Source organism: Buteo buteo, chromosome 25, assembly GCF_964188355.1.
Source record: "Buteo buteo chromosome 25, bButBut1.hap1.1, whole genome shotgun sequence".
Lineage (NCBI taxonomy): Eukaryota > Metazoa > Chordata > Aves > Accipitriformes > Accipitridae > Buteo > Buteo buteo.
This window is the reverse complement of record NC_134195.1, coordinates 10,275,528-10,301,164: the sequence shown is the minus strand read 5'-3', so window position 1 is coordinate 10,301,164 and position 25,637 is coordinate 10,275,528. Positions and strand designations below refer to the sequence as shown.

The 25,637-nt window shown below is 43.2% G+C and overlaps 1 protein-coding gene across 1 annotated transcript in view; it reads left to right on the top strand.

The window, feature by feature from the left end:
- The first annotated feature begins 4,410 nt into the window (after positions 1-4,410).
- The window catches only part of ATP10A (ATPase phospholipid transporting 10A (putative)), a 122,135-nt gene continuing 100,908 nt past the window's right edge, over positions 4,411-25,637 (top strand). Inside the window, exon 1 of the mRNA XM_075057284.1 lies at positions 4,411-4,999. Coding sequence (XP_074913385.1) covers positions 4,560-4,999 — 440 coding nt within the window. The 5' untranslated portion in view covers positions 4,411-4,559. The remainder of the gene's footprint in view (positions 5,000-25,637) is intronic.

The window sequence follows — 25,637 nt, the reverse complement described above, 5'->3', positions numbered from 1 at the left end:
TGTGGCATCTAAGAGGCCAAGTTAATACATTGTCTTGGGCCAGACAATCCCATAGTTCCTTCTAGCCTTAAAAGCAGTATCATACCTAAAGACTCAGCTTTTAATGGCCTAGGCTATCAAAGATGAGCTCATTAGGCATATTATCAGCATATCTGATGCTTAGAACCTCTCCCTTTTTCAACTTTAGTCCTTGCTGAAGAAAATCTGTAGTTGAAGAAAAGAGTTAGGCATCGGGAAGGGCTCTGCAGAGAGCCTGAAATTCAAGAGATATTAGGCATCAGATGCTGGATTCAGGTTAATGGCAGGAGAAATCAGAGAGCAGATACCCAGCAAAATGCAGAGCAGTTTGGCCAGCAAGATGGAGGAAGGTCAGAAGCAGCCATGTGACAACGAAGGAAGAGCTCTGCACAGGAAGGAAACATCAATGCATGGCAGGGATTGCTCAATCAGGGCACGGAGTAATCCCCAGATATTCCCCAGGTTTAGTGCTTTGCTCCAATGGCCCTGAAAAATAGTAATGGGCCCACATTTTAGTTCAGGTTATCCAGTAAATCTAGTCCTTGGCTCTTGGCTCCTCAGGCTTTTCCACTTAGCTCATGTTTCTAGAGGGTGATACCTTGTAGGGACCATGCGTCATCTGGACTAATTTAAAACCAATCTACTTCACTCCCTTTTCTCCAGAAGACCCCATAAAAAGGAGATGCAGGTGTACTGCAGTTAAAAACAAAAGCAACAGACTTGTCATTTTGCAACCCAAAAGCTAGGGCCAGACTTGTGCACGTGTATTTTGTACAGATTGAAAGCTGAATTTGCTGCCTGCCTCTTATTTTCAACCTCACATACTTGGACTGCGTGGGCAGGGAGAGCTCAGATACGAGTTCAGATACAAACATGTATGCTTTCTTAAACGTTATGTGCACAGCTTTGCTTAGAAAGGGAAAGGAAAGAGTAAATTCTTGGGAATGTCTACATTGCCAAAATCTTTGGCTAGCAAAGCTAGGCAAACACTAGATTTTACAGGCTTTCTAAAATAAGGCTAACTCTTTTTTATTTATCATTGATTACATGTCTTCAGGTTTTAATATAAATATCCCAGGACTTAGGATTCCTCATGTGACTGAGAGGTTGTTATAGTCAGTAGAAAAATTTTCACTGCCTTGTGACACTCTAGCTTGCCTATATTAATAAAAAAGCAGTTTACTAGCAACAGAGAAAGTCCCAGTCAATGATATGAGGACAAGAGTTTTTCAGCTCTTGACCAGTGGGGTGTTGCACACTTTATACTCTTTTTTTATAGTAAAGCTTTGCAAGGGTGGCCCTTGGCTCTGGTATGCTCAAATACAAAGGCTTTAAACTGTTTTAAAATTAAGGATTTAGCAAACACAGGAGTCTTCAAAGGCTCCCACCCAACTGTTTTTTATCTTTCTGCTTCTGTATCTATTTGTAAAACTCAGCTATGTGAGCTGGGGATTACGTAAGAACTTTCAGCTTCTGTTTAATATCTTTAAACTAAGTTTCTCTCCTGTTACTCCTTTGTGGAAGAAAGCTCGTTAATGTGAACCCTGAGCACTCCAAAACAGAATGCAAGTAAAAAAGGTTTTAAAATATAGCCCACTGACTTATAGACCATTTCTCATAGTTGTGGGGTTGTAACTGACAATTTGGGGATATCTGGTGTTACAGGTTCAGCCAACATCGCTAAGTGTAAGCACAATTCATCCCAGGTTAGGCTCTCCAAACTTGCCAATACACAGGTGTTTTACTTAAACAAGTACCTTAAGGGTTATGGGAGCATTTGTCTTTTCTTACCTTGCCTTGAGCACTGTGATTGAAAGTTTAATGTTTACTACATATCCAATCCTTAATTCACTTTCAGTTACTGTTTGCCGAATATCAAGTGCAAAACCTGATCTACACACCATTTCTTATATGGCATCAGCGCGTGGTTGGACTTGCCTGTTTCTCAGTGGCTCAGCCACTGGCTTGCCTCCCCTCCCAGCACAAGCTCACACTACACCGCAGCATTGGTGTCTGCACCATCTTTCTGCTCAGACATGCTGTGCTCAAGCCACTCATGAGTCACCTGGCACTGATAAATATATGAATAGTTTGTTCTGAGAGCTGATGTGCTTTGACATCAGAAAAGAGCAAAGATTACTGTTGCTTCTCCTCTAACCACCAACCGTTGTGTAAACAGGCTAGAGGGCCATCCAGAGAAAAGATGAAACTTGAATGGTGCTTGAGCTCCTGGGGACCAGGGGAGAACCAGAGCCCCACAAACAGTGGATCGCAGAGGCCTGCAGGCAAGTGGCAAAAAGTTCAGCAATCCTCTTTTTGGAGTATCCACAGCTGCCTGCAAGGAGCCCTTGGGTGATTGAAGCTTCATTTCTGGGAACATTGCAGAGTGATACTCTGTCCTCCTTATCCCATTTCAGCATTGCCGAAGCACAGGGAAAAGATTTTTGTTCATTCCAGCTTACCCTTGAAGTTAACCCCAAGTGTAAGCAAGTCGGGAACTGGTTAACCGAGGCAAAAAATGAACACAGAAAACTAAAATTGGGAGGCTTTTTTAATTTGTCTCCTTTTTCTGTACAGGATAACTTTGTACTTTTTTCCTTACCAACAAAGGAGCAGACTTAGCAAAGAAACTCAGGCCAATTCTCCCTTGTCCCCTTGCACAAAGTAAAACCTTGTTGTTTCCATATTCCAAGAGCTGGGAAACCCAGGAAATCCCTGCTAAGTTTGCAGTAGCATCAGAAGAGTTGACAGCAGCATTGGTAAAGGGTTTGCGGCTTCACACAACACCAATATCAGGCCACATGCTGAACTAGCACTCCCCTAGTGCCTCAGGGCCTGAAAGAGGTTCATAATTACCTACACACTTTTAAAAGCAACTACAAACATATTGCAAATGGGGGAAGGAAGGATGAAGACACAACACTGCACTATACAGGCTGTGAGACTCGGAGGTAGTGGCTTTCACTTCTTGGTTTTCAGGGATTTTGTCGTGGCAGCATTGGAACTGTGGGACCCAGGTACTCTCCCCAGATGATGCCCCAGTCCTGTCCTGACCTCATATCAAGACTAGATGTGTGTACTTTATGCCTATTTTCTGCGATAACAAGAAACCTGCTGACAAGTATCAGGGGCTTGCTATTGTACTCAATATGATCCCACATTGGGATATCACAGGATCAGGACCAAGGGTCACACCACAAAATACTTCTGTGCTACAGTTCAGAGACAGCCTGGAGTGACCTGTGGCAGCCTTTTATGCTGCTCGAGGAATCCCATATTCAAAGGGTCTGCTCTTAACTCCCAACATGAAGTGATGCTGCAAAGTCTCATGTCATGCTCGGTAGCAATAGTCTTCATTATTGTCATATTATTTGTTCTTTAAACATCTGCATTCATTTATTTGCTTGTGACTTTAGACGAAGTCTTTCGATCTGGATTATTCTCTCTTCTGTATTTCAAGTCGATCGATCACGCCTTCCGTCTTCACCCGCAACTGCGTCTCTCTGCAGAACGTGTGGAGTGCAGACCTCAGAGCGAGAGGTAGGCATTTTCCATCCCTGGCTGGAAAGACCTACCACAAGGGAATACAAAAATGCACATAAAACACGTCATAGCACACCGCCGCCTGGACGTGCGTGGGGCCGGCGGCACCTAATGCCAGAAAACTCATTTTTGGTTGCCCCATTTGGGGTTGTCCCAAGCGCCGCATCCGCCACTGACTGGAACTGGCGCACCACACAGAAGCGGGGAGTCCGGGGACATCGCGCTCTATCGCCCGTGCTATGTGCAGACACGGCTACAATCGCGGCGCACGGTTTCAGTCAGAAAGTGGAGTGTTTTGACATGAGTCGGCTGATAAACGCCCGCCGGCCGCCGCTCGGAGACCTTAGATGCAGGCCCGGTGCCGAGCTGCGAACACTTCGGCGGCGATTTTTTGCGTCCTACACCCAAACCTCCTCCTCCCCACACGTAACGTGAAGCCAAAAGCAGCCGATAAAATGTCACCCGCGGGTCTCTATCCCGCGGCGGGGGCCCGTCCCCGAGGGTGCCGGCTGCCCGGCGCGGGGAGCGGAGCGCGAGCGGAGCGGAGCGGAGCGGAGCGGCGCGGCCGTTGGGGCAGGCGGCGCGCGGAAGCGCCGGCCGCCGTTTCCCGCCCGCCGTTTGCCGCCCGCGCCCCCGCCCGCGCCCCCGCGCCCCGCCGGCGGGCCGCGCCATGGCGGACGGGACGGCGGCCGCCGCATGCCCCGCGCCCTGGGCCGGCCCGCAGCCCGGGCCGCCAGCGGGACGGGGCGAGGCCCGCGGGAGGAGGGCTCGGCTCGCCGCCTGCCCACGTCCCCTCCCAGGCCGAGGAGGAGGAGGAGAAAGCGAGCGAGGTCCCGGCAGAGCGGCTAGGAGAGGGTTTGAGAGAGCCCTCCTCCCCCCCCGGAGGGAAGAGGAAAGGAGAGCCGTGGCGGGCGGCGGAGGATGATAACTTAGGGCCGTGCCTGGTGGTGGGAGCTGCCCGCGCTGCCCGGGCGAGCGCGGCGGGGAGGGCGGCAGCGATGTCCCGGGGCACGGCAGGAGGAGAGGGAGCGCCCCAGGTGCTGCCGGAGGGGAAGGAGAGGCAGAGGAAGAGGAGGCGGAGGAAGAAGGAGAGTAAGACGCGGCTGGTGCGTTCCAGCTTGCTGTTACCTGAGGCTGAGGCAGAGAAGTCCAAGAGGACGGTCCTGGCCAGCAACCGCCTCAAGACCACCAAGTACACGGTGCTCTCCTTCCTGCCCAAGAACCTCTTTGAGCAGTTCCACCGCCTGGCCAACGTCTACTTCGTGTTCATCGCGCTCCTCAACTTCTTGCCGGCCGTCAGCGCCTTCCAGCCGGAGCTGGCCTTGGCCCCCGTGCTCTTCATCTTGGCGGTCACTGCCATCAAGGACCTGTGGGAGGATTACAGCCGCTACCGCTCCGACAAGGAGATCAACCACATGGAGTGCCTGGTGTACAGCAGGTGAGGCGGGACGGGTGGGTGCTGGGGACGGGGAGCACCGTGGTGGCAGCTGGCGGTGGGGCCCTATCAGGCACAAGGACTCGGGCGAGCGGAGGTATGGAAGCAGGGCAGCGAGCAGGTCTGTTGTGGAGGGCTTTCGTTTCCACTCCAAGTGCGAAGAAACTTCAGTTGCCCCTGGAGCTGGTGTCTGCCATCTCCTTACTCAGAACTGCAGGAGTTCCTACAGTCTCGTGCCTTCAGATCCGCTCTGATCGGTGGAGTCCCACAGTAAATCACTGATTTATGAGTAAGCAATGTTTTTTATAGGTCTACACATATGCTCCGGGCTTGTTAGTGTTTTATGCTTTAAAAGAAGGACAGTGCATGGCAAAGTGAATGTAAGCATCACAAGCAGTGTTTGATTCGCAAGCCTTTATGTGTACAATTCCCAGTGTGAGCAGTCAGTTACACCAGTGTATAGCTTCAGGCATTAATTTGGTTATAGCAATATGAGACCTCACTCAAGTAATCTGCTATTAAATCTTCACTGAATGAAGGAAGGATAGAGGCTGAAGGCTTCTGCATTTGAGTTAAGTCTGTGAGGTTTCATGACGTGCGAATTAGCCTAAGCTAATTGCTTTTCTAAAGAATGAGGCAGTCTTTCCACTGAACATTTACTTTTAAGTGAATGCTTTTTATTTATAGTCTCAAGTGTCATGATTCCCTGTGAGTTTGCTATTTCCCAATGCTCATGGATGGAGCGTTACGTCGTTTATTTCCTTCAGAATTTTTTTTTTTTAAATTATCTGGGCTATACATTTAGAGCATAGCCTTGGTATCCGTAAATCAGACTGAAATGACTTTTGCACCAAGATTTATGTGCTCAGAATCCAGCTTTACAGAATTCTTGTTTTGCTTTTCTCTCAGTGCCAGGTAGTCATCTCATAGTAGCTAGGGCTAAGGTTTTCTGGGGACTGAGAGAAGAATATATTTTCTGAGAGAGCAGGTTTTAGTTCTGTTTCTGACGCTTCTAAGTCTAACAGAAATGAAACACGTGCCAAGAAGCTTACACTCTGATTCCTCTGTCTGGGAGGGGTTCTGCAGGGTGACGTAAGCATTGAGGCAGAGAGCAACTCTCCTATTGCAATGCGAAAAAAAATAATGCTAAAAAGACCTCAGAATAGGCTGTGTTTTCAACATCAGCAGACTCAGCTTGTTATTTTACAAACTCATATCTCACAAGAAATCTCACCCTGGGATATTCCCCCACCAGCAGATATGCTTGCATGGGAACACAATTAAAATGGCCTTATTTCTATAAACTAAACTGAAGATAACCTAGCCAAATCACACATGTTGGCATCACTAAACTAAGGCTGTGCCTAGCACCGTGCTTGCCCGTAGTTGTCCTTAACTCTGAACACTTCTGGCGCTGAGGGAGATGGGTGGCAGGAGGGCTAGTAAGGGACTATTCTTGCAGTAAAGTAAAATACTGCTAATGAGGACAAACCTTTACCAAACACAGTAACTGAAACACAGTTTCCAAACACAAACTGTTTGCCGAATATGAAGTGCAAAACCTGATCTACACACCATTTCTTATATGGCATCAGCATGTGGTTTACCAAACAAAATCAGGTTAGAACTAAGCTCTCATGCCTCCTAGGTTGAAAAGAAAGAAGTACCTGTTGCAGAAGCTGTTCAAAATATTAATGAATTCCAGTACTGGGATATTAATTCCGCCATATTTCTACCCCCTGCAATCTTCCGTCTCCCTCTCTGCTGCCAAATAAAAGTAGACACAACTATGAGAAAAGGTGTACCTTTGGTGTTAATATCATTTGTGCTCTTTTGGGAGTCCCAGCTAAGTGCATTGCCCTTTGTAATGCTTGTGCTGTTCCAGAGTAAAAGTCAGAATTGTTCCTTTTTATGGCGGAGTTTAGATTACTGTTGAGTGACACAGATTAATTTGGGAGTAGTTTGCCTTTGCGTTTGCATCAAAGGCACATGTCAGCTTAATCCCTGTGGGGCAGTGAACATAGAAGCTTAGGAGGTCTATCACCTATTCAGGCACAACTTTCCAACTGGGAGCAGAGCTAAACAACGTGTCCTTATAGCCCACTGCAGAAGCCTTGTCCCCGCTCACCTATTTCCACCTTCCAACAGTCCCTAGGAAAAGCTTCCCTCCCACAATTAAAAAATAAAAACAAAACAGGAGGTTAAAATAATTTAGTTATATGTTTTTAATGTGCCCACTTTATCTTCTTTGTTAGCCTTTTTTGAACTTCACCAAGTCACATTTTTTAACATCCTCCAGCCCCAGTGGGCGAGATGGGACTAGAAACTTACTATTTTTGGAAATAAAAACTAAGGTTCTCACTAACTCAAGTGACAGGGAACCGAGATTGAGAGATTTGTATCAAGGTCATGAAAGTTGGTGGGCATAAGTTCAGAAAAGCTATTTTCTCAGAAAGGTGTCATGCCAGGAGAAACACAAGCAATTGGACCTGGCTTTTACTTTGTTTCCTTAGTCTCTTTGTTTCTGGAAAAATGTTGAAGTATAAATGTCACATAAGGAAGTATTAAATGACAGTTTTTCTCCCCACACCTGTTTTATGCTATCTCTTCATCAGTTTTACCACCTTTTGACCAAGCCAGACTCTCTCTCTCCCCCTGCCCCGCTCTGTCACTTCCTTGTGGTGCTGTAGAGGCAGACTTTGATGGAAATGCTGTCCTCGATAGAGATGCTTCTGTAGGTAGGGCAGGTTAATGAACATAGCTGCAGTCACGTGCTCCCCTAGGGCTGCCAGGAGCAGTGGCTCTGCTCTTGCTGGTCAGTACTTCGTAGCTCTCAAAGAGGCCTTCTGCAAGACAGGGTGTATCCAACTGCCAGGGTGGTCTTTTGCGCTGTGGTGGGCTCCTTTTCCTGCCAGCCTCCCACGCAGCTGCAAGAGAGCCACCTCAAACATGGACTGCAGCATTGAAACAGACTACAGCAAATGACAGCGAATTATAACAGTCAGCAACTTGAGACAGGGACTCTTGCTTCACAGTAGCAAAGAAAAGCCCTCTATCTCATGTTATATCATGTCTAGTGACCAAGTAAAGATTCAAATCAGATCCTGTGTGTTGTGTTCTGTCATATATCCTCCATGTGCTTTTTTCCTGGCTGCTGAAGTACCCAGCCTCTGTTAGATACAAGCAGCAATTAACGGTGCAAGGCAAGATCTACAGGACAGAGAAAAAGCAGGAGTAGGCAGAGCCTACTGCTACTCAGGCCAGCTCATCAGGAGGAGGGTCAACAGCATGCAAGCAGTGTCCACTGTGAGGTCCTCTGGAACAGCCTATGCAGGCTGATCATGTCAGTAATATAATCTGGGGGAAAATACTGTTCTCCTGCTATGCTGGCTGCTTGACAGCTGGTGCGCAGACTAGGCCGCCTTCCTCCTGCCTGCACAGTGGTGTGGACTCAGATGACCCATTCTCTTACAGCCACTGCTGAATCAATGACTCAGTGGCTCATAGCTGGCAACACTTACCAGACGATAGAACAGCAAAGGATGATGCAACCTGAAGTAAAAAGCTGAAGAGAGATGCAGCTTGCTTTCGCAGAAAGAAGACAGCTTTTGTTTAGAAATTCTGGATGTTTTGGAGAGTCTCTCAAAAGATATTGCTTTCTAGAGTCAGATGCTGGAAAGGGAAAAGACCTGATTCTTTGAGTAAATTGAAAGAAGCTGTTGAGCTTGAATTGGCAGCATATGTCGAGGAATGAAACAGGCTGGAGAATTGCAGACTTGTGTTGCTCTGTGATGGAGTTTGCAGGTCCACCTGTAAGAGCAGTCACGGTCTTGACAGGCGAAGAGGGAAGGTTGCTTAGCTAAGAGAAGTTAACAGGGCCTCTCTCTGGAGGCCTTTAAGGGCACCTCTCCCCTTTGGCAATACAGAGGAAATCAGGCATTTACTTTGGGAGGACAGCTTCACAGGCCACCTAGAATTTAGATTCTGTGCAGGTGCTTAAGTTAGGAATGCAGTATCACAGCCAAACCTCTTTCTTAGTTGGTTTAAAAGGAGGGAAGTTACAAAGGTGTTAGAGCCCAGCCTGCAGAAAATTGTTTTGTATGCATAACCTTTGCAAACCTGTGATCATTCTAGTCTCCTCTTTCTTCCTCTTCCTCATTTCCATCACCAGGGATGGAGGTTGAAGACCAGAGATTGCAAATTTGCAATCTTAACGGTGAGATCTTGTTTGGCTAGTTACTTTTCTGCATTATTGTCTTGGACTTGGAGGATGGGAGGGTGATTTTTTCTCTGCAGTTACTGTCCTTCAGTGGTCACCAGCTCTGGCTGGAGTTGTGGATTGCACATGTAAATGTTTGCTCCAAATAATTCTAGGATGCACTCGTTGCTGCCACTGTTAAATATTTGATAGAACTAAATTTGTCACTGGAGCAGAAGTGTTAAAACTCTTCTAAGCAGGGGCTTTGTTTTTGGTGTGCTGTTACAAAGTATGGTATACACTTACATGGTATGTAAATAGAAGATGAATAGTGATAACTACAATCACAACAAATAATGGCACTCATCCAGCAGGGAATTACATTTTGTTACTGACTCAGTGCTGTGTTGGTGAAATAATCTCTGCTAACATTTTTCTAGGAGCCTTATGTTCAAAACCAAAGAGCTTTGCTTTTTAAATCTACTCTGTAACTTGCTGTGTCCATTGAAGAGTATTGCTAATGGTCTCTGCATACTGATCAGAGAGTGATAACTGCTTCTTCTGTCAACCTGTGACTTAGAAAATCCATGACAAATTGGAATTTACGACCGGATATTTGTCGCCCCTGAGGTGTGAAAAATGTTTAATGGGGCACTCAGGCAGCTATCAAAGCAGGCTGTTTTACATTAAATGTTAATATCTTTCTGCAAAACTGAAGAGGAAGAAAGAAGAGCATTTGATGTGGGCAACATGTTTCATACAGTTTCCAAAATACACTCCCTTCTTCATCCCCTCTGTCAACCCACTAGTGAAAGCAATTCCAGCCTTGGAGAAGAAAGATACAGCAGTGTTACCAAATCCTCATAAGTGCACGGCAGATCCCATGGCCTCTAAAATAGCCATATGATGACTTGCCCTGCAACCACTTCACTTCTTAGGTGCCTTCTTTTGCTGGCAACACCAGTCTCTGCGGAGTTGGGAGTCTTGAATAGACCAGAGTAGTTTCTTGTCCCAAAACATGCTGGCAGGGTAAGACATTGCTCACCAGAAGAAATAAGCCTGTCTCATCCCTTCCAGAACACAAATGTCACTAGATGTGATTCAAAAGGAAACTACCTGGGATTACTCAGTTTCCTCTGTGAGTGAGCTTGGTGCACAGAAAGCTGAAAGCAGAAAGTAGCGGTTTGAATCTGTTGGTGAAGTCAGTGTTCCCTCCCTGAGTTTCAGAGAGGTGCAGCTCTGATCATCTTACTGTGTCTTTGTCCTTTGCTTCAGTTTGAGCCAGGTTTGCAGTGAGTAAACTCAGTGGGAGCTGTGGTAGAGGCTCTTCTGTTAGACTGATAAGGAGCAATTTCATTTGGCTGTAGAGTTTATCCTAGTAGCAAGGGATGTCTGTGCTAATCTTCTGAGATGTAGCCAGCTGCAATGCACAGGAGAACCCATCTGTCTATCCAACTGTATGTATGCAGTTTATTTGCTATTCATTGTAGGGCAAATTTTCAAAGTGGCTGAGCTTCACTACTGGAAAAGAAAGATGCTTGCCTCTTATTACTAAGCTCTTTCATTTGTATAGGATGTCATGAGAGCAGTTGTAGGCTGTTTCACATGCCTCTGGCTAACTGCCAAAGAAGATGCTGTTAATCTCCACTGAAGGACCTAATGATGTCCCCAGATTAATTTTTGCAGATACATGCTGCACCCTGGAGAGACACCATAGCTTGTGTTAAGCAGACCACAGCCCTGAAGTATAGGTGGCCACCCTGGGTGCAGTTCTACTTGCTCTCGTGTGTCAGTATTATCTTGAGACCATGGTTATTTCTAGAGGTGGCCAAAAGAATAGCAGATCCACCTGATTCTGTCAGAGAACATTTCCAAAGGAGCTATACAAGAGGAAAGAATTGCATGTATTGTTCAATTCTGCCTGATACTGTGATTCCAGATTCCACCTTCCATGTGTCATCTAGTCAGCAGAACTGGAAACCAAAATTGAAAACCCTGACAACCGTGCTATACATCAATGTTTTATGGAACTGCTTATTAGCTAGCATGGCATAACTTAGCCAGGGCATTCCTCCAGAAGTACTTACTAGAGTAGTGCTCTCAAGCCTTGCCTGGGAGGCCTTAATTTTACTATGGGAATGTTGGAGGACACCAGGGAATGAAGAAGACTTAAACGGCTTCTTGTGGTTTTCCCTCCTCCTTCTGACTAATGTTGGCTGATAAGGAAGATGAAAATAGAGAAGGAAGGAGGGTCCCTGCCACTGACTGGGCAGGACTTGCTCAGACACCTCATCCAGGCTTACACAACCCTTATGGATGGACAGGCTGCCTACCTTGATGCAGAAGCAGGAGACATCTGAGTGCCAAATCTCCCCTTGCCCTGTAATCCAGCATGCTCCCCATTTGCAGGGTAGTCACTCTGCCCAAGAGGCGTCTAAGAGGTGCCTCTCCTCTCCCCCGCAACACTAGGCTTTTTGGGTATGTGGAGCTTTTGTGTATATACACAGTAAGGGCAAAGTAGCTGGCAAGCCAAATGCATGGCTTCCGGGTTGTTCCCAATTTGCAGGATTTACGCTGTGCAGGCTTGGTTTTAGCAACCACATATATTGAGAGCAATTAAGTTCATGAAAAGCAGAACAATTGGTTTCACATCACATAGTTGGGAAGGCGAACTAGTTTCCCCAGCTTACCTTCAGCCTCAGTGTTTTTTTCACTTGGGAGTTGGCACTAAGGCAACTGTGTTAGTGGCCAGTCATATTTGTACCCAGAAGGGATCCGCAGCAGATACATGATCTGAACCCTGCTGGTACCCTGCAGCAATACACTCTGCCTCACCTTGTCTCACCAGGATGTGAAGCAAGACAGTGGGAGTCTCTACGCACGGGGCCAGGGAGTGTGCATTTCAGTGAACGGCATAATCATAAAGTGAGGAGCCAACTCAGTGCTAAAAGCCTCTTCCTGATAAATTTGCGTAGGTATGGGTAGCAGCTTCCTCTGATGTAAGTCAAGCACCAAAGCTGACCCACACCCAAAAGCAGCCACAACACAAATGTGTGAAAGATGCTAGCTTATAGCTTTTCTCAGGTAGGTGGTTGTGGTGGCGTGGAGGAGAGAGGCGGTGCAAATGGCAGTGACATCCTGTCCCAGGAGCTTGAGTGGCCCTAATATTGAGCTCAACTGAGGAAATGTACGTACATATAAAATATGTCTTTGATTCTGAAAGATTTGATAAAGCAGGCCTCGGATTTAGTTTGAGGAAGATGACCTGCATGTTTCTGAACCACTTGGTTTAATCTTTGCTGCCTGTATAGGAAGTGGGATTGAGGAGGATTCAAACTAACAGTGCTTGCAAGATGTGAGCTGAAGGGATCAACTTCCTCTCTTTTACTATTTCTAGGATATAGCTACACAGCCTGTCCATAGAAAGCTGCTAGCCACCCAGCTAATAGAGTGTTCTGTCCTGTGAACTGCTGAGGATATCTAACCCTTATGAGCTGGCAAACTACCAGCTAGTTCTTTGCTCCAAGAGGAGCAATGTTTTATTCTGTTTTGAGACTGTTGCAGGTGGAGATCCCTGCCATGGTCAGCCTACATCCTTAAGGCCATGTTGGTCAAAGGATAGTCTTGAACTGGCAAGGCATGCGTTTTCACGGGCAAGGCATGCGTTTTCAGGGCCAAGGCATGCATTTTAGGGGTAGGGAACATCTGCCATCTCCTCTGCTATTTTCTTACAATTTTATTCTTGTCTGATCACAGTTTCTCTAGAGCAACAAACAGGCCAGTCTCTCCAGTGCAGCGGCCAACATTTGCATCATGCCCAGTCATTTCATAAAACCAGACTCTGCTGGAGATTTGTTATAATAGGCATGGAGGTCACTTGTTTTGTTTTTATGTTCTGGTTGCCTGGAAATACTGACCTACTTCAAGGAAGAGTTTAAATGTTTGACAGACAACTTCACTCCAGTTCTTATGTATCTGTGCTGCTATTATATTAACACGGAGGGTGTGAACACTATTGCAGAATATTTGGTATTTCTGTAGTTTCAGTGGAGGTTTTAGTTTTGACCTTTTGGAGAGAAACTCCATTATGAAGTGACAGCATTTGTAACTATAGCTCTTTTACCTTTGTATGTTATCTTATGCTTGCTAGGCTTTTTCTAAGTTGTACAGCCATATAACTATATGCTTGCCCCTTGTCTGTTCACCTTCCTGTCTTCCAGTAACAATATGCCTGTTTCAGCTACGTTAGCTGATTTTGTTCGTTCAGTAACAAGTCATTGGGCAAGTTGTGAAATCTCCCAAAATATTGAGGCCAACACATGAAGTGCTGAACAGCAGTCACCTAAATACAACTGTGAGCATGTTCAGGATCTCTCAAAATCCAGACATGGAGTAAGATGCTTCAGAAGAGATGCCAGTGGACAAATTTTAGCAGGCAGATTTAGCAGCCAAACCCTTAAAGGTGCAGGAAGTTCATGAAGTGCATTAGAAAGATGTAATCTATTTTGGGCAAAAGTAGATTATAAAAGATCAAATCTAATATACCTAAATCTGATCTTGCAGTTGTAGCACATTATTTTTGTGTGGCCCCACAGTTATATTTGGAGGTTCAGATGCTTTCTATATTTTCCAGCTGAAACAACGACACTCCCTTTGTAGTATTCCCATGTTCTCATTGTCAGCTTCCCCTTGCTATACTTCCCTCTTCTGTACACCTGCAAAGCTGTGAAGAAAAAGCTTGATCTTACACAGTTTACCAGAATAAAGACATACATTGTTTTTATCTCTACACTTGGGAGCATTTTGATCTTCCTTCCTTCACTATCATATGTTCATATTTTACCAGAGATGCTTGGATAGCGGTGCCTATCTCCTGATAGACAGGTTGATTTGCATCTTAACTCTTCTGTATATGTCATTAGTTGTCTTCCCTGTAAACAGCAGTGAACCGCTGATTTTATCTGGCTGGCAGGAAACCTTCTCAAGTGCTAATTAGGTTCTCTCTGGCCTGACAAGGGTATTTCCTGAAGGAGTTTGTCAGGTTCTTTCTGGCACATGAGGTGAGATTTATTTCATGTTTCTTTTAGCTAAAAGGTATGTGTCCAGTCTAACCAAGTCATCTACACTTGTGCCACAATCAGTGGAGTGCATTGAATGGTTTGCAGGGGAGGAGGAAATCCTTCCATTTTATTTGAGATGCTTACCTTAAGTTAGTTTGAATCAGGAGGTCCTTACCTCTCTCCAGTGATGATACAGGTGAAGCTGAACGAGATGACTTGCTTATACAGCTAAGTTCAGGTACAATGAATGCTGTTAGTAAACTCAGAGGGGATAGATTTTAATTCCTGTTAATGCTTCATATGATTTTTGGACTGTAGAAGAGTAGCTTGTCCTGCTTAATATATTTAATGATTTATTTAAGAACTACGCTTTGAGAATCACAGATGCATGTATGTTCACTTGCTAGGCGAAGGGGATAACACAGTATACACTTTTTCATCTCCTGCTGCATTCTGCCTCCAGCATTAGCCATTAACATATTGTTCGTACTTGTGAAATGTATTTATATAATTTATCTCAGTGCTGAGAAACAATGTGAAAGATGAGTTGTTAGCAGTAAATAATTTTCCTCTTCGAATAACTGATTACATTTGCATTTCTGTGGAGTTTTTCAGGCTGCCCACATAATGTGAGGAATCTTGGTATTTTGGGATGTTATTTGCTCTTTAACCTCAGGTGCAGCTTTTGGGGAGGAGTGTTGAAACATAAGGTAGGAAGTTCCTAATTCTGCTTTCTTCAGTTTGTGTGGATGTACCTAAATATTAGGTCATCTAAAACCACTTTGCAAGCTGTGTCTCTTAAAATGCAGAGGGCAGTTGTGTGTTTGACATAATCATGGCTGTTACAGGAGTGAAAGGGGGACTTCACTGTCAGGCGTCTCACAAATATCACATATGGCTATTGGGCTTATGTTTTATGTCCAGTAGGATCAGATGTTAAAACCTGCAAGCGATATTGCTAGGTGATCAGGGATTGAATCAGAGGGATCAATGGTGAAATTATTCTGCTAATTTTGAGTATCACTGATTTACCTATGGTTGCCAATTTCTATGCTGGAGTTTTAGTGCCTGTCCATATGGGAGCATAGGCACATGCAGACATACCATGTAGCTGTGTAAGAGGTGTAGCACCATAAGATGTCATGCCACTGTTTGCCATCTTGAAAGTCCTAAATTCTGTTCATCTGATTGCAGCATTTGACACTCTGCTCTTCCTTATTGTTCAGGCTTAAATGTACTGTCTCCTACCAGGTTTTTCTTACATACGTCTCATTTATTTTCAGTGCAGTTCGCTGTGCTTGTCTGCTTTTTGTGATGGGATCATGGCTGTGTGGGGGAGCTCCTATTTCTGTCAGATCCTGTGGGAGCTTTCCAAAATGCAAGTTCAACAGAAAAGCTGTACCACAGCTGAGCCAGCCATCAGTCTAGTAGTGCTGATGTTTAATCTGTGGCACCCATTTTCCAGGAGTCCAATTTAAAGTCCATAATAGCCCTTGTCATGGGCTGAACAATCCATGATATCCCTTCAATTTGAGGAATACCACAGTGGACTCTATTTTTCAAGTGCTACCATGTTATATAATAAACATGACTTATTAGCAGTGAAATAGCTTTTCTTCCTGGAGTGCCAGCTCATGCCAGAAAAATGTGTGTTAAGACCAGTAAGACCCATCTGCCAAAGAATATTGCAGCATAGGATCCCCAGCCTGACAGTGTATCGCTATATGTAGAGCTAACAAAGCTAGCACTGAAATGTAGTCTAGGATGAAAAGTCAACAACCAGTGGATTTTGTGTATTTGCCAAGTGTTTGGTTGTTGATGTGTTTTTTAGTTTGGGGTTGTTTTATGTTTGGTTTTTCTTCCGGTTAATAAGCCAGGTAGAAATTATCTGTTACTACCCCAGTTTCAACACTGTTAAAGAATCAGTCTGATCATTACCAATGTCACTAAAGATAAAACTCATAAGAAAACTTAAGTCCAAAACATTTATTTCTTTTTCAAACAGAAGTACTGAAGAAGAATCTAGCATGATAAAGAAAGAAATAGTGTTTTTGAAGCACATACAATGTCTCTACCTTTTAAAGCCTTTGTTTAGCATTTTAGTGTAAGATTTCTCTAAAATTCCCCATGGTTATTCTAAATTCAATCCTCCTTGGAATGCAGGGAGCAGAAGAGGAGGAGGAGAGTGCCTGAGTTTATTTTCAATGGCATTTGGTTTGGCTTGGAGGATTTTTATAATGCTAATTTGCTCCTTGCTTATTAATTCATGTTCTTCCTCTGCTGCTCCTAAATTGGAAACTTTCCATTTTACATCTGGCAATCTTGTCCTCCGTTGTTTAACCTTTATGCTTTATCACTAGAAATAGCTGGTTTGTGCAGTGAATCCAGCCTCTTAGTCATAATAACATTCCCTTCAGCTGTCCTATCTGGCAACTTCTAGGAAGGTTTTTGGGTTTGTTTTTTTGTTTTGTATTTTAACCACTATCCACATTTACAGAAAGCATACCTGAGTTGATGGTGCTGCACCCTATCAAAAAGTTTTAAGCAAGAAAAATATAGTACCTGTTCTTTACCACTGGAAGAAAGTTTAGAAACACAACCACATCTACAGAAGTGGCTAAGACCAATGGTGCATTGCCCCAGCTAGTCGAGCAGTATTCAAACAACCTGCAGACCCCGATTGCTGATCATCTGGGAGCAGAATTCTGACTTTTCCAATTACTGAGTATACATCCAGATGTCCAACACTTCTGTGGGATGTCTTCTCATCCACGTCTAACTCTTTTCTGACCTGGTTTTGTAACTCCTTAGTTACAGTTAGATTCCACAGCAGTTTGGTCCACAGAGGTCATACACAATATGAAAATATCGTCTACAAAGTAAGGGTCCCCAGTCAGTGTTCCTTGTAACTTTTATTACTGTGCTACATACTTAGTGGGAGCTCTAAGGTGGTATGCAGTACACAGTGAGAAACCATGTGCTTTGTATTTAAAAAGTTTAGTCTGTTCATCTTTTTGCCCAAGTATAACTCAAATAAGAGGCAAAGACCAGAAAAAAAGAGAGATTTTTTTTTTTTACTGTGATTTCCTATGCAGTTGGTTACATGAATGCCAGTCCTTAAAACTCTCAGCTGTACAAAGTGTGTTTACATGGCACACATTCAGCATGCAGCAGTACTGTCCCAGCTGGTATATCTAAATACCTTCAGAGCACCACGCAGAGGTGCTTGCTGCTCTGGAAGCAATATAGGCCATTACTGCTGTGCTGTCTCTTAGCAGGGCTTGTCAGCTCAAACATGGCCAAGTTCACATGACTAACAGTTTTCTGTTTGTGGATGGGGCACAGCAGGTGGGAGTTTGGGACCCTGCACCCTGCTCTAATTTATTGCCCTTAGACTGAAAAAAGCCAGTAAGAATGGTCAGTAAGTGCAGATGCAAATTGCATGACTACGCTTAATTTTGGGGGGTTATTTCAGTTTAACTGAGACCAAATGCATGGTAAACCATGATTCTCATTACTGGCAGTTAATGCAGCAGTGTTTCCAGAGTAACTTTGGATGAGGAAGTAAATTGTGAAAAATGGAACCCTGTGAAAACACTTTTTACTTTTTTTTTTAACAGACATGTATATAGTAGGTGTGATTTACCACATCAGCACAGATCAAATTACCAGAAGACTCATGATTCAGGGTTGAAAAGCAAATTAAACAAGCTGGATATAGGCTTAAGATACTCATGTGAAACAGATGTAAACAAGTGCTACTGCAAGTTGTTATCCTTCTACCGTATTTCTCCCATCTGAATCCGTTTTTACTGAGAACTTAAATGAAGTGAAAAAGCTGCTTTTGAATCCTTAGGAAGGGAGCACAACATTCTTAGGAGTTTTCCAAAGTTTCAAAAAAGTAACCTGTCAGTACCACAGCAGTGTAGGCAGTTCATGTTCCAGAGTAATGTTTACACTGCTTGAAGTCAGCAGAACTCTCTTTGAGTCATGAGTTTTCCCCTGGCTTTCTAAAATAAGATCCTTTTTGCAAGTCAGACCTTCCTTTGGTCAATCTGACACTCTCAGTATGATGTACGGGATCACCTCCCATGGCCTTAAACTTCACTGGCTTTCCTACTTGACGTCTGTCCGCATCTGTCCCTGTCGTAAGGGCAATCCCTGGTGATTTGTGTAGGGAACTCAAAGGCACATTTATGCTGCCCAGCAAGGAGGTCTGTGTTGGCACTGCGGCAGGCTGGTGTGTTGGTATGGGCAGAGCCCAACGTAGCATTACTCAGATGAGTGTCTCCGAGCTGCTCTGCAAGGCTTGTTAGCTAGTCTGCATGAGGCATGTAATGCTTTGTTACGGTCATACTGCTTTGAGAGAAAAGTTGGCTTTACAGCAGTTGTTTCAAATGTCTCCAACTTGAGTTTTGAGATTATTTTGCACCTCGGAGGACTCTCTGAGCCTGGTTTACATACACGTTCTAATCAAGAAGAAATATTGAGGTTAAAATGCTTACAGCTGTAGATGGCACCATCAAATGTTCAGTCCTTCAACTGGGAAAGTATTAAAAAGATGATTGGGAGCTTAATAGTCTTAAAATGTATATGAGTGGAGTCATAGCTGTTTCTCTGTAAGGAAGCAGAGGGCATTTTGTAAACAACAGTTGGTTCACTTTACAACAGGGTGGCTACAAGAAGAAAATGGCCAGGGTGACAGTTTTGCTGTCTTGTCAAGAGAAAGTGTGACTTCACACTTAGTAAGTTAGCAGTTTGTATGCTGGGAGAGCTGTCTTATTTTGCCTAGCTGTGCTGTTTATCAAGAAACCTCTGAATAATAGACAGCAAACAGCCACCAAATGGGCAGCCATTACAAAAGCAGAGGTAGGTCTTTTTCTGCAGGCCTCCAAAGAGTCCAGAAACTGATGGCCAAAATAACCACAGTGTTTTCATGGTACTGAAAGCAGGCAATGCACAATAGCCAATAAAGTAGAAATACGGTCTTTTCACCATGACTTGGGATTACGCTTTGGCCAGTTTAGACTTTGGTCCTGGTTTTACATTTCCAGGAGAGGCACTTTACCTCTCCTGGCACAGAGAGGGCTGATGGTTGACAAAAAGATCAGGCTGCAAGGGTGGTACAAGCAGTGGTTAGTTCAGTGTGCTAGGAGAGGGAAGAACAGAGCCAGACTTCATGCATCAGTAGCACTGGCTCTGTCTCCTGTTTCAAATTATTAAAATAACACTTCAGTGGTTTTTTAAAAGGCATTTTCCTAAATGCTCTCTAATGCCCATAACAATTTTAGATGCTGGGAAGTAAATATTTTTCTTCTACTGGTGTGTTATGGGTTTTTTTTCCACTTGGCAAGCACTGGTATTTGGAGGTTTTGTGTTTTGTTTTGGTTATTCTTCTACAATATTTAGGATGAAGTAGAAATTAGCTTTGCTACCAACACCTTGCAGATACACACACACACACACACAAAATACTTGAACTTGCCAAAACAAGTTATTTTTTGCATCAGCATTCTTATTTTCTGCTTGCATGTTTTCAGAAAAAGAGTGCTTCTTACCAGCTGCTGTGGACAAAACATTGTGTCTGCAAGATTGATAAACTGATGGCTTTTTAGTTAGTACTGTAGAGGTCAGCTATGGGAAAGACAGTTGGAGAAAAATAGGCAAAATTTGATTATTAGAAGGCCACTTAAGATAAGACCAATGTTAAGATAAATTAAAAACTAAAGCAAAAGACAAATGTGGTTCTGACCTCTAATGTCAGAAAAATGAACTGTTAGTGCTTATAACTGGGCCTTGAAATTAACCGTGGGAGTAGACTAGGGCTCTGTGATGGTTTTGATTTACATCCAGCCCTTGATTTCTTTTTTTGATGGACAGTTTGCTATATCATGACAGACTAATTTTGCTTCACAAGCATATGAACTCTCCCTGCAGCAAGATGGGAACATCACCTGTAAGAGAAAGTCAGCAGTCCCAAGGCAAGCTATATCCTCCCCAGGTCAGGGCTTTAAGGGAGTTGGTGAATGAAGATGTGCTTACCGTATTATTCCTGTTTATCTAGAGCACTATTAATATCCCATCTACGCTAGAGTCGTGTTCCTTCCTCCCCCCTTTTTTCTTTTCTTGTTTGGTCTAGTGTCTTGTTGAATTGCTGAAAGGCCTTCAAGCATTTTGGGAAAGAGGATGGCATTGAATCTTAAACACACTTACGGGGAGTCAGCAGATCTCCACTAGGGTCTTCAGCGGGATCTTGAGCAAGTTGCAGAGCCCTTTCTATGAGTCAAAGTCATAGTCTACAAAATGGGAACAGCATGATTTATCTTGCAGGGTTTTTGAGGTTTGAGATAGGTCTTTGTTGTGATTTGATTCCCCTTAAAACTGAATGGAGTTCAGTGTCCTGATTTTCTCATTTCAGGGATTTTCAAAGCAGCTCTCTGATGTGGAAAAGCTTGATTTCTTACTTTTTTCCTTGGATTTGGGGGTTATTAGTGATCTGATTTCAAAATCTCTTTAAATAGGTTATGGAAAAACTACAGTCCCAGTTATAAAGAAATCTGTATATACCATCTGTAACGACCTGATTAGTCCCAATACCACTGTGGTAAATGGATTATAATTACTCTACTTCTCCCATGATTCTCAGGGAAACTCTGAAATAAAAAACCCCAACATTTAAAGGGGCATTGTCAAGCACCCCAGAAAAAAGGTGGGCATTTAGTTAAGACAAAGCAGAACATTTGGAGGTGCCATGTGCAGAAATAACCTCTTTCAGAAATGCCTCCTTACTGAAAAAATGTTACTGTATAGTAACAATTGCAAGCTGGTAGAGGTGCAAGAATTTAGACGTAAAGGAACAACGCAGAATAAAAATATATGTACAATAACAAATTATGGGCAGAAAGAATATTTCAAGTTCTTCATCATGTTCCTTAGTTACAAATAATCCTGTGAAATATTTGTTCCAAAGGTCAAATAAAAAAAGACTTCAAAGCAAAAAAGGCTAATACTGAAACTGTCTCTAGCAGGTTTATTCTGAAAATGTTTCAGAAGGTGAGAAACTTTTCTCGTACAACAGTCTCACAGCTTTTTGCTATAGGTAATTCTGTGATTCTATGCAGCAAAATAACGGACTTCCACATGAATATCTGATCAGACGGAAAGCTGGGATTCCCAGAATGGGTGAGAGTAAGGCATTAATTACCTTCTGTATCTACCAGCCAAACTTCCTTTAAACTGCTGAAGTTGCTTGGTGTTCTCCGAAACCATCTAAGAGCAGCATGAGATTTGTCTTGCTTGGCTTCAGCTGTTTGGATATTAAGCATTCAGTCCCACCAAACTCTTAGACCTCCTCACTAGCCTGGCAGAAAGATAGGCATCTCCAGAGAGCTGTTGGTCCCATCCATCTTCTGCTGGGAAGAATCACCTACCAGAAGTGCCCTCACGCCCCCCTTGCCATCTGCTGTGGAGACCTCTAGGCAAGTAGAGCAGATGAGATCCCTCACATCTGGATAGCTGAAATAAGGTGAAATGAAAACCTGGTCTCACCAGGAGGGTGAATGTGGATGTGCGTAAAGGTGGTCTTAACCAGGAAAGTATTTTACCTTTGTACTGATGGTAAGAAAATTGAATCATACTAACAGACCTGTCACCTGCTTGTTTGACTTTGTTGTAAATATCAAACTTTGTTACGAATTTTAGCCTAAATGTTACCGAGTTTTAGGCATAATTACTGCTGTTCTGTTGCTTTATACAAGCCAGGGATTTGCTCTCTCGGAAGCAGCTCTTCTCATCATGCTCTGTGTATCACTAAGCTGCTCATCAGCACAAAATCCTGTGCTCCATTATAGGCTCAGTTTTGTCAAAACCCCCTGTAATTTTATTGGTGCATCTGCTGTTTTTCTAACAATTGCCATGCTTCATTTCTGAGAGACTTTGCTTTTCCTGTCAAGTGTGATTGCTGCTAGAAAACCCAGCAGCAAGCCAGATGCCCAGCCCTGGGCCAGCATGGGGCCAAGGGAGCCCTCTAATGTCAACCTAGTGTTGCCAGTGGGTGGAGCCTTTCCGCCCCTGTACCTCTGCCACCGCTCTCACCCAAGAAACACAAGCTTTCAAAAGCTGTGGGTGTATCTGTGTCCACTCAGATCACAAGAAAAATGTTAGGTTAACTCTTTATGGTATCCTTTTAAAAAATGACTTGGGAGACCTTCTTACATGTCCTGAATAGTACTCAGGTTTTCTTATATAAACTGGGATATCAAAATGCTATTTATGGTTATCCGTAATTAAGAAGTTGAAATTTATAAATAGTCAATGCTAAAGTCTTCCTGGTGAAGACTTTGATGATGCTACAGGAAACATTCCCTTATCAGATATATAGGCTTTTTAAATGCTTTTCCATTTTCAATAGCATTGACATCTCTGCAGAATGGTATCCTCCATAAAATGGGGAAATGTCTGAAAATTTCACATACTTCTAAGAGTCTGCCCATTGCCCCTGCTGTCTTCTGTACCTCTATAATTAAATTTTGTGAACATTAGGCCATTTCGAGCAATACAGTTGTGCTTTATGTACAAGGGAAAGAGAGATTGCTGAAGAGCTGATAGAGATATATTGTTTTGTGAAGAAATACAGAAATGGAAAATTTGCATCCAGTGTGACTTTCTCTAGATTCTTTTGGTTATAGTGGCACATCATTTTGCCTTTTTCCAAGCCTTCAGTTTTCTGCTTCTGTTTGCTCTTCATGGGACAAGGCAGGGAAAGGAGGGTAAGTTTATAAATAAGATGGGAAAATAAGCAATTTTCTTTTTCAGAACTGAGTATGCATGTTATTCACTGACCCAGAAAAACGAGCGACATGTACAAGATTTAAACTTTAAAAATGAAGGACATCTTTCCTACCAGGCCTATAGAAGAGCTGTGGACTATAGCAATTCAGGTATAGGAGTGAATGCTGGGACTCAGCAGTGTTGGAGCCTGTTCCCTTCCCCAGCTCTGACAGTCTGCCTATGTGCTCTTGGATATTTTCTCCTGAAATGCACCCAGCAGTAGTTTTCCACCTGCATCTACAAATCCCAGGAGATGCGGGAGGCATTACATGTAGGTTCTGTGAAAGGTAAAAACAAGCTTAATGTCAGTAGGTTTAAAATGCTGGATCTGTACTTCACTAGAAAAATTCTTGCACGTAAAAAATAAGACAAATCTCAAAAAACTCTGCTGTCACTTACGCAAAGTGAAATGGTAGATTTTCTGATGTCTAGTGTATGGGACTGAAGCCTGCTTCAGACTGCAAAGACTATGAGACAGTCTGCTTATTTGAACCTATCCAGTTCAGCTATTTTGATCCATCTCAGCTGAGTTGTTGCTCCAGCACCTTTTTGTGCAATTTTGGAACATTACAAATATAACAAGTGGGCAAAATCTAATTTAGTGCACCCTACTGAAAAAAACCCCAATGTACTCAACCATTCTGTTATCAAACTTAATGCTGTCGCCCCATTGTTTACTTCCAGACCGTGCAATGATGAACAAAAGAGGTTTTTGGAGTTTCTTCAGGGTGACAAGCTGTAAGTTTATTCTGTAAATACAACCTGAGCAGACTTGTAGGAAGGGCTGAGGTGCATGTTTTCTTTGAGGAGGGCTGTGCAGCATGCCTCAAATAGAGAGATCCTTACTCAGCAGGTAAAGATGATGAGTAAAGCCTCTTTCCTCCAAAGAATACTTAATTACTTTCTCTTGGGGTGGGGGAAAGACACCAAACAAACAAACAGAAAATGGAAGTGTTCCAACTATCTGTAAAAGTTTTGTTTTCACACTGTGCTTCAATCTTATTACAGCTTTTGAGGAATAACAGTGATAGTCAGACATTCCTCAGATGGGAAGTGATTAGGGTGTGAATTGCTGTAGAAATACACTATTTCCAGTAATAACATGGCAGGTGTTTTGAAAGCAAGCTGCTCTAACCTTTCAGATTGCAGAGACATCCCAGTAATTCTAAGAATCACAATCTACAAATGCCTAATTTCACTATTGCTTTCGTAATTAAGAGGGGAAAAAAAAGATGTGAGGAAGCTGAATTTCGAAAGACATTCTCCTACAAATTAGCAGCTTCTTATTTCTGATCTGTCACTAGAAATAAGAAGGTCATTTACACGTAGTTTCGGGACCTTCATGCCAGAGCATAGTGTTGCTAGCATTGATGGGCACTCCAGGTACAAAAAATTATGCTTTGATCAAAGCCTAAAAAATTTAAAGGCACCATGGAAAATAGATTACAGTTAGTAATACGAAGATAATTTTTGTCTGATTATTACGTTGTCTTCATGGCACAGTATGCAACTTCTTTAAAAGATTCTGCATCATGTTGCTGTTTGATGCACAAAATCTTGTCTTAAAGATTTCATCTGAATGCAAATCCACCACATCCCTTTTGAAATCGTCCTGATGGTACAATGAAAAACTTGCACACCATTTTCCATCTAAACTTTGTTTAGATTTAGTTCTCAGGCAGTGAATCTTGTTCTTTCCTTTCCTGATCACCTCTCTCAGAAAGCCTTGCCCTGAGTAGCTCTTAACAAATTTTGATCAGGTCACTTCTCATCCTTCTCTTTCTTTAATTAATTAAATTGACCCATGGTATAGAAACCCAGATTATCCCAGTCACTCACGGTATACCACAAGCTCAAGATTTGTTTAGATTTTCCTCCTACGTACTTGTACATTATCTATTCAGTTTACAAAGCAAAGTTCTTCATTTAAATGTCAATCCATTCTTGACAACCCAAATTATGAATAGCATCAAAAGAATCTAGGGTCTTCTCCTACTTGGACTAAATAGCACAAGTCCCATTATTTCTAGTAGATGCAAAATTAGTTCCCTCTTTTTGCATGGTAAAGGTGTAAGAATCAGAAGTAATGTGGACAGTTAGACTAAATAAGATTAATCTATTTGTCATATTTTCAGACCGTAGATTACATGTTGCTCTATTACTTTAGCACAGTATTCTGTTTTTCACTACTCACTGAGGGCTATATTTTGCCTTTAGTTCTCATGCAAATCAGTTATTAATATAGGGGGAAATTTGCAGTGTCAAACTTGTGCAAGATATTCTGAGCACAGTGAGAATCAGATCCATTCCCACCCATTCTAGTATAGGAGCGTAGGGGTTAGTTCAGAGCCTTTTGCTTGGCAGAAATCTGAAGGCACCAGAGACCTCTTCTAAAGGACACGGAAGTCACTACAAAAAACCTCGGTGACTTCAGTAAGTTTAGGATAAAGCACTGGGACTTTCCTGAAAGGAAAAAATGGCAAATATTTCTCATTGTAAGTAGTTTCAAAGCAGACCGCTTTGTTCTCCAAAATCACTTTTAAGGAGCTGCTAG